Source organism: Anolis sagrei, chromosome 13, assembly GCF_037176765.1.
Source record: "Anolis sagrei isolate rAnoSag1 chromosome 13, rAnoSag1.mat, whole genome shotgun sequence".
Lineage (NCBI taxonomy): Eukaryota > Metazoa > Chordata > Lepidosauria > Squamata > Dactyloidae > Anolis > Anolis sagrei.
This window is the reverse complement of record NC_090033.1, coordinates 2,291,969-2,308,314: the sequence shown is the minus strand read 5'-3', so window position 1 is coordinate 2,308,314 and position 16,346 is coordinate 2,291,969. Positions and strand designations below refer to the sequence as shown.

The window sequence follows — 16,346 nt, the reverse complement described above, 5'->3', positions numbered from 1 at the left end:
CTCAACATGCCCTAATGTAAACACTGGTGGAGTTTGGGAAAAATAGACCTTGACATTTGGGAGTTGTAGCTCACTTACATCCAGAGAACACTGCGGACTCAAACAATGATGGATCTGGACCAAACTTGGCACGAGTACTTAATATGCCCAAATGTAAACACTAGTGGAGTTTGGGGGAAATAGACCTTGACATTTGGGAGTTGTAGTTCACCTACATCCAGAGAGCACTGTGGACTCAGACAATGATGAATCTGGACCAAACTTGGCACGAATACTCAACATGCCCAAATGTAAACACTAGTGGAGTTTGGGGGAAATAGACCTTGACATTTGGGAGTTGTAGTTCACCTACATCCAGAGAGCACTGTGGACTCAAACAATGATGGATCTGGACCAAACTTGGCACGAATACTCAACATGCCCAAATGTAAACACATAGTGGAGTTTGGGGGAAATAGACCTTGACATTTGGGAGTTGTAGTTCACCTCCATCCAGAGAGCACTGCGGACTCAAACAATGATGGATGTGGACCAAACTTGGCACGAATACTCAACATGCCCAAATGTAAACACTAGTGGAGTTTGGGGAAAATAGACCTTGACATTTGGGAGTTGTAGTTGCTGGGATTTAGTGAATGAGAATACCTTCTGCATATCAGATATTTACATGATGATTCGTAACAGTAGCAAAATTATAGTTGTGAAGTAGCAACTAAAATGATGTTATGGTTGGGGGTCACCACAGTACGAGGAACTGTATCAAGGAAGGTTGAAAACCGCTGACCTAGAACGTGTCTTGTATTTTCAGTGTGCCCTCCACCTTGCCTTGTGCTGGAGATGTTTCCCGTGTCTGCTTTGGCTCCTGAGTGCACCACGATCACACCCGAGCTGCACGCTGGCTCGGTGTAGAAGGTGATGTGGAGAGATGAGGAGAGGATGGGGAATCGGAGGGTGGGAGGGAGGAGAGGAAGGGTTGCCAAGGATTGGCTGGATGCGGGAGAGAAATGCATCGAAAGCGCCTGAGTAGGCTGCGACACCACACAGCGATCAGAGCAGTCCAGAGGAAGAAGAGCGTTGGATCTGGGTTGCAGGCACTGAGACACAACAGCATCCTGCTTTGAATCTCCTGCCGTGGTCCACCAGGATGGATCCTGAAGCCTGAAGAGCAGCTCGTCGTTCTGCCTTGAACTTCGCGAAGGAGGACATCTAACGACAACAAGGAGGGTGCTTCGGGTTCAAGGATTTGGCCAAAGGTGCCAGGGTGGACACCAAAGGTGAGCTTTCATCCTAGCTTGTGAGGGAGGGAAGGATTGGGTGGCCAAGAAGGGTGACCACCAAAGCTCAGAGATGTATTCCCCCAACTTAGTCCATCTCTTCTTGAAGACCAGCTCTAGCTTGGGCAGATGGAGGACAAGTGATGTCATGGGGAATAGCTTGGTGATGGGAAAGTCTTGGTGAGCATCTTCTTCTCCTTCTCCTTCTTCATCTCCTCCTCCTTCCTTTCTCCACCTCCCCTTTTCCTCTTCCTCTCCTCCTCCTCCTCCACTTTCCCCTTCTCCTCCTCCTTTTCCTTCTCCTTCCTCCTCCTCCTCCTCCTGCTTCTTGCTCTTCTCCACCTCCTTCTTCCTCTTCTCCTTCTCCTTCTGCTTCTCCTCTTCTCCATCTTTCTCTCTTCCTCCTCCTTTCTTTTCTTATTCTCCTCATCTCCTCCTCCACATCTCCTCTTCCTCCTTCTCCCTCCTTCTCCCTCCGGAAAAGTCTTGGTGAGCATCTTCTTCTCCTTCTTCATCTCCTCCTCCTTCTTTTCTCCACCTCCCCTTTTCCTCTTCCTCTCCTCCTCCTCCTCCACTTTCCCCTTCTCCTCCTTTTCCTTCTCCTTCCTCCTCCTCCTCCTCCTCCTCCTTCTGCTTCTTGCTTTTCTCCACCTCCTTCTTCCTCTTCTCCTTCTCCTTCTGCTTCTCCTCTTCTCCATCTTTCTCTCTTCCTCCTCCTTTCTTTTCTTATTCTCCTCATCTCCTCCTCCTCATCTCCTCTTCCTCCTTCTCCCTCCTTCTCCCTCCGGAAAAGTCTTGGTGAGCATCTTCTCCTTCTTCTTCATCTCCTCCTCCTTCTTTTCTCCACCTCCCCTTTTCCTCTTCCTCTTCTCCTCCTCCTCTTTCCCCTTCTCCTCCTTCTTTTCCTTCTCCTTCCTCCTCCTCCTCCTTCCTCTTCTTCTCCTTTCCTCCTCTTCCTCCTTCTGCTTCTTGCTCGTCTCCTCCTCCTTCTTCCTCCTTCTCCTTCTGCTTCTCCTCTTCTCCATCTTTCTCTCTTCCTCCTCCTTTCTTTTCTTATTCTCCTCATCTCTTCCTCTTCATCTCCTCCTCCTCATCTCCTCTTCCTCCTTCTCCCTCCTTCCTCTTCCTCTCTTCCTCCTCCTCCTCCTCCTTCTTCCTCTTCTCCTCCTCCTCCTCTTCTTCCTTCTACTTCTTGCTCTTCTCCTCCTTCTTCATCTACTCTTCCTCTTTCTTCTCCTTCCCTTCTTCTTTTTCTCCTCCTCCTCTTCCTCCTTCTGTTTCTTGCTCTTCCCCCTCCCCTTCCTCCTCCTCCTCCTCTTTTCCTTCTTCCTCTGCTTCTCCTCTTCTCCTTCTTTCTCTCTTCCTCCTCCTTCCTTTTCTTCTCATCTCCTCCTCCTCATCTCCTCTTCCTCATTCTCCTTCTTCTTCCCCTTCTCTTCCTCCTCCTCCTCCTCCTTCCTCTTCTCTTCTTCCTTCTCCTTCTTCCTCTTCTCTTCTTCCTCCTCTTCCTCATTCTGCTTCTTGCTCTTCTCCTCCTCCTTCCTCCTCCTTCTCCTTCCTCTCCTCCTCCTCCTCTTTTCCTTCTTCTTCTGCTTCTCTTCTCCTTTCTCCTTCCTTTGCTTCTTCTCATCTCCTCTTCCTCCTCCTTCTTCTTTTCTTCCTCCTCCTTCCTCTTCTCTTCTTCCTCCTCCTTCTTCCTCTTCTTTTCTTCCTCCTCTTCCTCCTTCTGCTTCTTGCTCTTCTCCTCCTTCCTCTTCTCTTCCTCCTTCTTCCTCTTCTATTCTTCTCCTCCTCCTCCTGCTTCTTCTTCCTTCCTCCTTCTCCTCCTCCCCTCCTCCTCTTCCTCCTCCTCCTTCTCCTCCTCCTTCTACTTCTTCCTCCTTCCTCCATCCTCCTCCTTCTTCCTCTCCTCTTCCTCCTTCTCCTCCTCCCCTCCTCCTCTTCCTCCTCCTCCTTCTCCTCCTCCTTCTACTTCTTCCTCCTTCCTCCATCCTCCTCCTTCTTCCTCTCCTCTTCCTCCTTCTCCTCCTCCCCTCCTCCTCTTCCTCCTCCTCCTTCTCCTCCTCCTTCTACTTCTTCCTCCTTCCTCCATCCTCCTCCTTCTTCCTCTCCTCTTCCTCCTTCTCCTCCTCCCCTCCTCCTCTTCCTCCTCCTTATCCTTCTCCTTCTACTTCTTCTTCCTCCATCCTCCTTCTTCTTCCTCTCCTCTTCCTCTTCCTCCTTCTCCTTCTCCTCCTCCTCCTCCATCCTCTCTTCCTCCTTCTTCCTCTTCACTCTTCTTCTCCTCCTACCCCTCTCCTCCTCCTCTCCTCCTCCTCTTCTTCCTTCTTCCATCTACTGGTTTGCTTGATGGCCAACGATGAAGCTCTGAAGGCATCTCAGCGGGATCGGAGCATCTAACCCAGTATCCTGTTTCATCTGCAGCCCACATCTCCTTCCTTGGGGTGGATTCTGAGCCTGGAGCAACCTAGACTGAGAAGAGAAGGAGAACTTTATATCGGCAAAGAAGAGTCCGAGGAAGCCTCCAGTTTGAGTCTCCAGACCATGGCCGATGAGGAGATGGAGGACTTTGAGGTGGACACATCCCGGATGAGGCCGGGGCTCCCGCCGTACGACATGGAGGACCACCTCCTGCCCATGGAGCGCCGTGGGGCTTGTGCTTGTTGTGCGTGGGCCTTCCTGGTGGCGGCCATGAACTCCTTGGTCTTCCTCCTGAACTTCCTCCTGATGGCCTCCATCTTTGCTGTCATCCTCCTGCCAACCATTGTGGTGGTCTTCTTCGGATTCCAGTGTCACTCCCGGGTAAGTCAGGGGCAAACCTCAGGCACAGGAAGAGCTGTCTCTTACATTACTTCCTTAGGTGATCCCTCGTAGCTCAAGGATGATTGTCTTCCGGATGTGATGTCTTGGTGGTGGGTCCATAGGTGGATGTGGAGCCCTATTCTTGATCCGCATGTTCTCCCACAGTGAGGACGTTGGTTTCCAGACTGAAGGCAGTCCTAGTCAGGGTTAGCTTGATGTGTCTTCTTCTTGGCATGTTTCTCCCTTTCACCCTCCATTCTGCAGCACTGGTGGTCACAGCTGACCTCCAGTTAGAGCGCTCAAAGGCCAGAACTTCCCAGTCCTCAGTGTCTTACAATAATAGAGGTAAAGGTTTCCCTTGACATTAAGTCTAGTCGTGTCCGACTCTGAGAGTTGGTGCTCATCTCCATTACTAAGCCAAAGAGCCTGCGTTGCCCATAGACACCTCCAAAGTCATGACTGCACGGAACACTGTTACCTTCCCACTACCTATTGATCTACTCACATTTGCATGTTTTCAAACTGCTAGGTTGGCAGAAGCTGGGGCTAAAAGTGGGAACTCACTCCATTCCATATCTAAGCCAGAGCTGGCGTCATCCATAGACACCTCCAAGGTCCTGTGGCCAGCATGACTGCATAGAGTGCCGTTACCTTCCCACCAGAGCAGCACCTATTGATCTACTCACATTTGCATGTTTATGAACTGCTAGGTGGGCAGAAGCTGGGGCTAAAAGCGGGAGCTCACTCCACTCCATATCTAAGCCAAAGAGCTAGCATTGTCCATAGACACCTCCAAAGTCATGTGGGCAGCATGACTGCATAGTACACTGTTACCTTCCCACTGGAGAGTTACCTATTGATCTACTCACATTTGCATGTTTATGAACTGCTAGGTTGGCAGAAGCTGGGGCTAAAAGCGGGAGCTCACGCCGCTCCATATCCAAGCCAAAGAGCTGGCATTGTCCATAGACACCTCCAAAGTCATGTGGGCGGCATGACTGCATAGAGCACCATTATAATAATGCAATACTAACAATAAAATAACAATAAAATAATAAATACAGTAAAATGTTAAATGTAATAATAATAATAATAATAATAATAATAATGGAGTAGGTAAAGGTAAAGGTTTTTCCCTGACATGAAGTCCAGTCGTGTCCGACTCTGGGACTCTGATGCTCATCTCCATTTCTAAGCCACAGAGCTGGCGTTGTCCATAGACACCTCCAAAGTCATGTGGGCGGCATGACTGCATGGAACACTGTTACCTTCCCACTGCCTATTGATCTACTCGCATTTGCATGTTTTTGAACTGCTAAGTTGGCAGAAGCTGGGGCTAAAAGCAGGAGCTCACTCCACTCCATATCTAAGCCAAAGAGCTGGCATCGTCCATAGACACCTCCAAGGTTATGTGGGTGGCATGACTGCATAGAACACCGTTACCTTCCCACTGGAGAGTTACCTATTGATCTACTCACATTTGCATGTTTACGAACTGCTAGGTTGGCAGAAGCTGGGGGTTAAAGCGGGAGCTCACTCCACTCCATATCCAAGCCAAAGAGCTGGCATTGTCCATAGACATCTCCAAAGTCATGTGGGTGGCATGACTGCATAGAGTACCTTCCCACTGGAGAGTTACCTATTGATCTACTCACATTTGCATGTTTACGAACTGCTAGGTTGGCAGAAACTGGGGCTAACAAGGGGAGCTCACTCAGCTCCCCAAATTCGAACCGCCGACCTTTCAGTCAGCAAGTTCAGCAACTCAATGGTTTAACCCGCTGCACCACCGGAAGCTACAAGTAGCTCTTTTAATATTAAATTGGAGGAAACATGGCACTCTGCACATTCTCAGGGGCATTGTCATCTGCGTAGATGTAATATTTAACTTTGCTGTATTATTTTGGGGCTTGGCCTCATGTTAGCCGGCCCGGGTCCCCTTCCAGGAGATGGTGGTGGGGTATAAATAAAGATTATTATTATTAATAATAATAATAATAATAATCTTGCCAACGCAGAATGAAATCTGTTCAGTTTCATTTCAATTGAGGCTGTTGTCTGTTGAGCTCGGTCTCTCCATTTCCCTGTCTATTCAATTAGACAGAGAAAAACAGGAAGAGAATCGGAGACAGGAGCAAAAACAGAAACGGAACTGATGCCACGTTGGTGCCTTTGGGCCTGCGTGGCTTCGCTTTACCCCCTGGATTGATTCGAATCGACAAACTCATTCTGTTCTCATTAAGGATTCTGCAAGATTGGCCATGCTCGGATGCCCTGCTCCCCGCCGGCCCCATTAGTTGCCGACGATCAAAACGTGTCTCTTCATTATGTGTCTCTCCTTGAAAAAGTCGGGTTCAATTTTCAGATTTCTTCTTGAAAGCCACAGAAGGGACACTCGTCCACAAGTTGTGCCTCTGGTGTCGCGGTGAGAAGGTCCTCCATTGTGCGTGTCGCAGAGCTCAGGCTGCATTGTACGTGGAATGCCTCCACCTTCGTTACTTGGGTTTGGACGGGAATATTTTAATAAATCAAACAGAAATAATTCTTAGAATGTGATATTCACTTTTCCACGTAATCACCAGACAATTGGATACATTTCTGCCAACGATGAACAAGTTTCCTGAAGCCGTCACCGAAGAAGTCAACACTCTGCTTCCGCAACCAGCGTCTCACAGTTCTCTCAACATTTCTACCAACAATGAACAACTTTTCTGAAGCCGTTGCAGAAGAAGTCGACACTCTCCTTCCGCAACCAGCATCTCACAGTTCTCTCAACATTTCTACCAATGATGAACAAGTTTTCTGAAGCCGTTGCAGAAGAAGTCGACACTCTGCTTCCGCAACCAGTGTCTCACAGTTCTCCAACGTTTCTACCAACAATGAACAACTTTCTGAAGCCGTTGCAGAAGAAGTCGACACTCTGCTTCCGCAACCAGCGTCTCACAGTTCTCTCAGCGTTTCTACCAACGATTAACAGGTTTTCTGAAGCCGTCGCAGAAGAAGTCGACACTCTGCTTCTGCAACCAACATCTCACAGTTCTCTCAATGTTTCTACCAACGATGAACAACCTTTCTGAAGCCGTTGCGGAAGAAGTCGATACTCTCCTTCCGCAACCAGCGTCTCACAGTTTTCTCAACGTTTCTACCAACAATGAACAAGTTTTCTGAAGCCATTGCAGAAGAAGTTGATACTCTGCTTCCTCAACCGGTGTCTCACAGTTCTCCCAACGTTTCTACCAACAATGAACACGTTTTCTGAAGCCGTCGCAGAAGAAGTCGACACTCTGTTTCCACAACCAGAGCCTCACAGTTCTCTCAACGTCTTCATCGGAAGCATAATGATGTCCGCACAGATCTTTCATTATGGGAATATTTTAATAAATCAAATGCAGAAATAATCCTTAGAATGTGCTCTTCACTTTCCCACATAATCACCAGACAATTGGATACATTTCTGCCACCGATTAACAAGTTTTCCGAAGCCGTCACGGAAGAAGTCGACACTGTTTCCACAACCAGAGGCTCACAGTTCTCTCAACGTCTTCATCAGAAGCATAATGATGGCCCCGCAGATCTTTCATTATGGGAATATTTTGATAAATCAAACGCAGAAATAATCCTTAGAATGCACTCTTCACTTTTCCACATAATCACCAGACAATTGGATACATTTCTGCCACTGATTAACAAGTTTCCTGAAGCCGTCACAGAAGAAGTTGATACTCTGTTTCCGCAACCAGCGTCTCACAGTTCTCTCAACGTTTCTACCAACGATGAACAAGTTTTCTGAAGCCGTTGCGGAAGAAGTCGACACTCTGCTTCCGCAACCAGTATCGCACAGTTCTCTCAACGTTTCTGCCAACAATGAACAAGTTTTCTGGAGCCGTTGCGGAAGAAGTTGACACTCTGCTTCCACAACCAGCGTCTCACAGTTCTCTCAACGTTTCTGCCAACAATGAACAAGTTTTCTGAAGCTATCATGGAAGAAGTCGACACTCCGCTTCCGCAACCAGCGTCTCACAGTTTTCCAATGTTTCTACCAACAATGAACATGTTTTCTGAAGCCGTTGCGGAAGAAGTCGACACTCTGCTTCCGCAACCAGCGTCTCACAGTTCTCTCAGCGTTTCTACCAACGATTAACAGGTTTTCTGAAGCCGTCGCAGAAGAAGTCGACACTCTGCTTCCGCAACCAACATCTCACAGTTCTCTCAATGTTTCTACCAACGATGAACAAGTTTTCTGAAGCCGTTGCGGAAGAAGTCGACACTCTCCTTCCGCAACCAGCGTCTCACAGTTTTCTCAACGTTTCTACCAACAATGAACAAGTTTTCTGAAGCTGTCACCGAAGAAGTCGATATTCTGCTTCCGAAACCAGCATCTCACGGTTCTCTCAACATTTCTACCAACAATGAACAAGTTTTCTGAAGCCATTGCAATTGTTCCAGGAGTAGCGTGTGATGTCTGTAGACAGTCCATGTTTCTAGGCATTTAGCAGGGTTGGGAAGACAACAGCTTTAGTCTCCCTATGGATGTCCCAGTCCTCAAACACTCTGTGCTTCATTCGGAAAAATGCTGCACTCGCTGAGCTCAGGAGGTGTTGTATTTCAGTGTCAATGTTGACTTTTGTGGAGAGATGGCTGCCACAGCAGGGTTGGGAGGACAACACCTTTATAAAGAATCACCTTGGTCTCCCTACGGATGTCCCGGTCCTCAAACACTCTGTGCTTCATTCGGAAAAATGCTGCACTCGCAGAGCTCAAGTGGTGTTGTATTTCAGTGTCAATGTTGACTTTTGTGGAGAGGTGGCTGTCACGGCAGGGTTGGGAGGACAATAGCTTTATAAACAAGCCCCTTGGTCTCCCTACGGATGTCCCGGTCCTCAAACACTCTCTGCTTCATTCAGAAAAATGCTGCACTTGCAGAGCTCAGGTGGTGTTGTATTTCAGTGTCAGTGTTGACTTTTGTGGAGAGGTGGCTGCCAAGAGAGCAGAAATAGTGTTGTCAACAAGCCCCTTGGTCTCCCTACAGATGCCCCAGTCCTCAAACACTCTCTGCTTCATTCAGAAAAATGCTGCACTTGCAGAGCTCAGGCGGTGTTGTTTTTCATTGTCAATGTTGACTTTTGTGGAGAGGTGGCTGTCACAGCAGGGTTGGGAAGAAAACAGCTTTATAAAGAATCACCTTGGTGGGTTGTTGTAGGTTTTTTCGGGCTATATGGCCATGGTCTAGAGGCATTCTCTCCTGACGTTTCGCCTGCATCTATGGCAAGCATCCTCAGAGGTAGTGAGTTCTGTTGGAACTAGGAAAAAGGGTTTATATATCTGTGGAATGACCAGGGTGGGACAAAGGACTCTTGTCTGCTCTAGCTTGGTCCACCTTGGTCTCCCTACGGATGTCCCGGTCCTCAAACACTCTGTGCTTCATTCGGAAAAATGCTGCACTTGCAGAGCTCAGATGTTGACTTTCCATTACTCTTAAATTGTCGATGTTGAAGCCAATTTCATTAATGTGGTTTGTTGAGGTATTAAACCATTTCCAGTCGGCAGCTTTGTTTGATAAGAGGGGAGAAAGGCAACCTTTTGCCTGACCCCTCGGTATTGTGCAAAGGACCCAAACGCATAATGTGCTTTGTGGAAGAGGCTAATTGCCAATTGATTCCTTCCTATTCAGGCCTCTCCGGAGGGAAAACGGTTCCTGCAAATCCTGCAATTTCTTTCCTTGGCGTTCCGACTTGCCAAATGAAGGGGAGAGATTGCAAAATTGCGCATTCAAGGGCACCGCTGGCTAATAAACCAAGCAAATCGGTGCTTGAGGCAGGCATTTCAGGACTCAGCTGGCTGACTTATATCGTGTGCTTTGGAGCGAGCAGGGTTTTCTCATCACACTAGAGAAAAAATCCACTTGAAATCCGGTTTCTACCTCCTGCCAAATTCTGGGGTTTGTAGTTTAGGGAAGGCGGTAAAAGGCTCCTTCCTAAACTACAAAGCCCAGAATTCTGCAGGAGGCAGAAACCGGATTTCAAGTGGATTTTTTCTCTAGTGTGATGAGGCTCGTGTCGTGATGCGTATTACTCAGTTGTACTCGGCATTCTTTCAGTTATCTTCCATGGCATTTGAAGTGGGGTGCACCAAGAGAAGGGTATGGACCTTGAAAAACTAGGACTCCCAGGACATCACAGCATGGAGAAATGGCATAATAATAATAATAACAATAACAACAACAACAACAACAATAACAACAGCATTTGAAATGGGTCCCGACTGCATATAATAATAATAATAATAATAATAACAATAATAATAATAATTAATAATAATAATAATAATAACAACAACAATAACAACAACAACAATAACAACAGCATTTAAAATGGGTCCCGACTGCATATAATAATAATAATAATAATAATAATAACAACAACAACAATAACAACAGCATTTAAAATGTGTCCCGACTGCATATAATAATAATAATAATAATAATAATAACAACAACAACAACAATAACAACAACAATAACAGCATTTAAAATGGGTCCCGACTGCATATAATAATAATAATAATAATAATAATAATAATAATAACAGCACTCTCAGACTGGGGCCTTTCTCCCACTGAGGGCACTCTCAGACTGGAGCCTTTCTCTCACTGAGGGCTCTCTCAGACTGGGGCCTTTCTCCCACTGAGGGCACTCTCAGACTGGGGCCTTTCTAACTTTTGGCTCCTCACACAATTTGGGGAAACGTTTCATTCTAAACCCGAGACTGGGGCCTTTCTCCCACTGAGGGTGCTCTCAGACTGGGGCCTTTCTCCCACTGAAGGCACTCTCAGACTGGGGCCTTTCTCCCACTGAGGGCTCTCTCAGACTGGGGCCTTTCTCCCACTGAGGGCTCTATCAGACTGGGGCCTTACTCCCACTAAGGGCTCTCTCAGACTGGGGCCTTTCTCCCACTGAGGGCTCTCTCAGACTGTGGCCTTTCTCCCACTGAGGGCTCTCTCAGACTGGGGCCTTTCTCCCACTGAGGGTTCTATCAGACTAGGGCCTTTCTCCCACTGAGGGCTCTCTCAGGCTGGGGCCTTTCTCCCACTGAGGGCTCTCTCAGACTGGGGCCTTTCTCCCACTGAGGGCTCTCTCAGACTGGGGCCTTTCTCCCACTGAGGGCACTCTCAGACTAGGACCTTTCTCCCACTGAGGGAACTCTCAGACTGGGGCCTTTCTCCCACTGAGGGCTCTCTCAGACTGGGGCCTTTCTCCCACTGAGGGCACTCCTTGAAACATTTAAGAAGAATGTTAACCCCCCCCCCCCCGCACACACTTAAAACACGCAAAGAATGCTGTATCCTACACTTGACCCCAACCTAATGTGATGAGCATATTTTAAGTGGAGCACTCGGTGGAATTTAGCAAATGTGATGAAGTGGTGCAAATGTGCGTTGGAGGTCTCCGGCTGCTGCAACGCCACTTCACCCCATCTCCGCCTCTCCCCAATTCACAAATTTTTCTGGCTTGCAGTTGGCTTCCCTTCCACTGACATTGTGTGCACGCTGCAGAATTGTTTACTGTCATTGCTCCGGAGAATAACTGGAGCCACCGGCTTTTTATAGACTCTAATTACCTGTCATGCCTGCGAAGGATCCTGCCCCCTCCGTCTCAGACAGACGAGGAAGGTTGACAACAGGCAAGTTTGGAAGCATCGTTCCGGGGATATTGCTAAGCCACGATATTACATAGTTAGGAGGGACAGACACACAGTGGCAGCAAGTGCCCATCCAAACTGGGAGTCACTGGTAAGAAAGGAGGCATTCTCCTCCCTATGACATCCCCTCACGTATTTATCAATGGCACTCATCATGTCTCCTCTCAGCCTGCGGCCTTTCTCCCACTGAGAGCTCTCTCAGACTGGGGCCTTTCTCCCACTGAGGGCGCTCTCGGACTGGGGCCTTTCTCCCACTGAGGGCGCTCTCGGACTGGGACCTTTCTCCCACTGAGGGCGCTCTCGGACTGGGGCTTTTCTCCCACTGAGGGTGCTCTCAGACTGGGGCCTTTCTCCCACTGAGGGCGCTCTTGGACTGGGGCCTTTCTCCCACTGAAGGTGCTCTTGGACTGGGGCCTTTCTCCCACTGAGGGCGCTCCAGACTGGGCCTTTCTCCCACTGAGGGCACTCTCAGACTGGGGCCTTTCTCCCACTGAGAGCTCTCTCAGACTGGGGCCTTTCTCCCACTGAGAGCTCTCTCAGACTGGGGTCTTTCTCCCACTGAGGGCTCTCTCAGACTGGGGTCTTTCTCCCACTGAGAGCTCTCTCAGACTGGGGCCTTTCTCCCACTGAGGGCTCTCTCAGACTGGGGCCTTTGTCCCACTGAGGGCGCTCTCAGACTGGGGCCTTTCTCCCACTGAGGCGAACTAACACTAGAATCATAGAGTTGGAAGAGACCTCATGGGCCATCCAGCCCAACCCCATTCTGCCAAGAAGCAGGAGAATCTCGGGAAGTGAGTGGAGGTACTTCAAGTCCCATCATCTATGGTCCATCCTCCTCCAAACCACAGTAGGATGTAGAGTGGGTCATGGGGGCTCTGTGTGCCATGTTCGGTCTTTATCGGTCTTTTCTGGAGGCCAGAGTGGTCTGTGGGAACCAAAGGGTTTGAAAGTACTACAAATCCCATCATCCTTTGCCCATCCTCCCCCAAACCTCACCAGGACGTAAGGGGGGTCATGAGGGTCATGCACGCCAAGTGTGGTCCAGGTCCATCCCCCAGACCCTTACCTCTCCTCTCTCTGCCATCTCAGAATATTGGAATGTTGAGGATGGCCAATCAGAGATTATATGCAAATTGAACCGCCATGGCAACCAATCAGATAGCTGCCACAGCCTCAGGCCTTTACCTCTCCTCTCTCTGCCACCTCAGAATGTTGGAATGTTGAGGCTGGCCAACCAGAGATCATATGCAAATTGTACCGCAGTGGCAACCAATGAGATAGCTCCCACAGCCTCAGGCCTTTACCTCTCCTCTCTCTGTCACCTCAGAATGTTGGAATGTTGAGGCTGGCCAATCAGAGACTATATGCAAATTGTACCGCAGTGGCAACCAATCAGAAAGCTGGCACAGCCTCAGGCCTTTACCTCTCCTCTCTCTCTGCCACCTCAGAATGTTGGAACGTTGAGGCTGGCCAACCAGAGATCATATGCAAATTGTACCGCAGTGGCAACCAATGAGATAGCTGCCACAGCCTCAGGCCTTTACCTCTCCTCTCTCTGTCACCTCAGAATGTTGGAATGTTGAGGCTGGCCAATCAGAGATCATACTCAAATTATACCACAGTGGCAACCAATCAGATAACTGCCACAGCCTCAGGCCTTTACCTCTCCTCTCTCTCTGCCACCTCAGAATGTTGGAACGTTGAGGCTGGCCAAACAGAGACCATATGCAAATAATACCACAGTGGCAACCAATCAGAAAGCTGCCAGATACACATCTGCCCTACATATACATACATACAAACATTCTCTTTTGTTAGATAGATAGATAGATAGATAGATAGATAGATAGATAGATAGATGATAGATAGATAGATCTAATTGCCACCTTGTTTTCTGTCTCCTCGCTCAGGTGCTCCACTCTTCGGCCTCCTACTGCAAGACGCTCCTGGACGACAGCAGCTCTTCCGCCTTGATCATCCTCGGCTTCGTCATCATGTCTCCACTCATGGTGCTGGCCATGGTGACCTACTGCCGGCTGGCGCGGCGCCTCCGCCTCTTCATGTGCTTCCAGCCGTGCGCCCGGGCAACCTACAAGGGGGTGAAGTGGCCCTGGCGCGAAGAGGGCGGGAGATGGAACAGCCAGGTCAAGGCCTGGGTCTAACTCCCCAGTGTAAACAAACGATTGGGATCCCATCTTCTCCGGATGGATCCTGGAATTGCCCCTTCCTTTTGGCCATCCGTGGATGTATTGCCAAACTGCATTTCCTGTACATGGCACTTTTTCCAGCCATATTCATCAATCCACAAACAGTATCCTTTGTGGCATCCTTCGATTGAACTGGCGAGCAGAGCTATCAAGAGGCACCAAATTGAAAGATGCCTTCAGTCTCCACATGCCTAGCGACACATGTTTTGACACCTCAAACATTAGACCTGTTTTGGGGTATATTTGACGTGCCGATTCCAAAAATGTCACCAGATTTCCCCTATCTGCTCTAGTTTTTGAGATTGAGAACATAGGTCATGTCTACCACTCACCATTTGATCGCCACAAATGACTGCAATGCAAGACATTTGAGGAAACATTCATGGAGAAGTCTAGCATAGAGTAACAAGGACTCGTTTCCCTGTCCCTTTCCCAGAACCGAGTCCAAAACCAAGCTGAAATGGATCTAGACCAGTGTTCCTCAACCTTCCTAATGCTGTGACTCCTTAATACAGTTCCTCATGTTGTGGTGACCTCCAACCATAACATTGTTTTCATTGTACTGTTGAAGGCTTTCATGGCCAGAATTACTGGGTTGTTGTAGGTTTTTCAGGCTATGTTCTAGAAGCATTCTCTCCTGACGTTTCACCTACATCTATGGCAAACATCCTCAGAGGTTGTGAGGTCTGTTGGAAACTAGGAAAATTGAGTTTATATATCTGTGGAATAATGTCCAGGGTGGGAGAAAGAATACTTGTCTGTTTGAATGTTGCAATTGATCACCTTGATTAGCATCGAATAGCCTTGCAGTGGCAAAGCCTGACTGCTTCCGGCCTGGGGGAATTTATTTACATACTTACTTACTTACTTAATGTCAAGGGGAAGCCTTTATCTTTACCTTTACTATGGCCATGTTCAAGAAGCTTTGTCTCCTGATGTTTCGCCCATATCTGAGGATGCTCGCCACAGATGCAGGTGAAACGTCAGGAGAGAGTGCTTCTAGAATGTCGCCATATAGCCCGAAAAACCTACAACAACCCATTCTTTAATATCATGGCCGTCTTTGCTGCTTTGTGCTAGGAGTATGGTGGCATCCACGCATCGTGTTCCTTCCTCCAAATGTGCTGCATGTCCCCAACCTCATGCGCCGCTCCATTGTCCCCAAGTTGTGCATTGTTTACGCTTTTGGGAGAAGGACAAACAGCCATTGAGAAGACCTTTATCCCAACAGAAAGGCCCCAGTCCGAGAGTGGGAAAAAGGCACCAGTCTGAGAGAGCCCTCAGTGGGAGAAAGGCCCCAGTCTGAGAGCGCCCTCAGTGGGAGAAAGGCTCCAGTCTGAGAGAGCCCTCAGTGGGAGAAAAGCTCCAGTCTGAGAGCGCCCTCAGTGAGAGAAAGGCCCCAGGCTGAGAGAGCCCTCAGTGGGAGAAAGGCCCCAGGCTGAGAGAGCCCTCGGTGGAAGAAAGGCCCCAGGCTGAGAGAGCCCTCAGTGGGAGAAAGGCCCCAGTCTGAGAGATCCCTCAGTGGGAGAAAGGCTCCAGTCTGAGAGAGCCCTCAGTGGGAGAAAGGCCGCAGTCTGAGAGTGCCCTCAGTGGGAGAAAGGCCCCAGTCTGAGAGTGCCCTCAGCGGGAGAAAGGCCCCAGTCTGAGAGAGCCCTCAGTGGGAGAAAGGCCCTAGTCTGAGAGATCCCTCAGTGGGAGAAAGGCCCCAGGCTGAGAGGAGACATGATGAGGGCCATAGATAAACAGGTTTGTTTTGGGAGAATACGGTCTTTCGGCGCAACTAGTCCCGAGCTAAATTTGGTTGCCATTCGAGGATATCTCCGTGGACAAAGCCGCCTGCTTCCAAGACCAAAGGCTTTGGAATTTGGAACAGCACATCATTTCTAAGCGGGAGGGAAACCACCCGCAAAACAAAGAGATGGGAACGGAGGAGAAATATCCCAAACTAAACCATCTGTTTTCTGACGGCGGTGCCAAATAACATTAACAAGTAAGCCTGCAACGGGGGCCCTCGTCGCAATGTTGTGTTTCATTTTGTTGACAAATGGAATGGTCGGCTGGTATTAATTTTGTGTCTCTGATCGGCCATTAGCTTCCGCTGCCTGTTTCCATCTGGCTTTGTTGCTTCGGTACAAATGGCTGTGTGTCGAGTAAACAAACAAACAAATAAAATGACGACATTTATGACTGGCTCTAATTTTGCTACTGTTATGAATCGCAATGTAAATATCTGATACGCAGGCTGAATTTTCATTCACTGGACCAAATTTGGCACAAATACCCAATACTCCCACATTTGAATACTGGTGGGTTGCGGGTGGAGGGATTGATTTTGTCATGAAGAGCACCTAGAGCTTATGAGAGCT

The 16,346-nt window shown here is 48.6% G+C and overlaps 1 protein-coding gene across 2 annotated transcripts; it reads left to right on the top strand.

The window, feature by feature from the left end:
• The first annotated feature begins 838 nt into the window (after positions 1-838).
• On the top strand, positions 839-16,177 carry TMEM88B (transmembrane protein 88B). 2 transcript variants are annotated; one of them, XM_060759020.2, is made up of 3 exons: positions 839-1,274; positions 3,699-4,076; positions 13,684-16,177. In XM_060759020.2, exons 2-3 carry the CDS (start codon positions 3,819-3,821, stop codon positions 13,933-13,935), a joined length of 510 nt encoding a protein of 169 aa, XP_060615003.2. In that variant the 5' UTR covers positions 839-1,274; positions 3,699-3,818; the 3' UTR covers positions 13,936-16,177. The 2 variants fall into 2 exon arrangements, with proteins under 2 accessions (XP_060615003.2, XP_060615004.2); XM_060759021.2 differs by having other exon boundaries at positions 1,189-1,253; positions 3,693-4,076.
• The last annotated feature ends 169 nt before the right edge of the window (positions 16,178-16,346 follow it).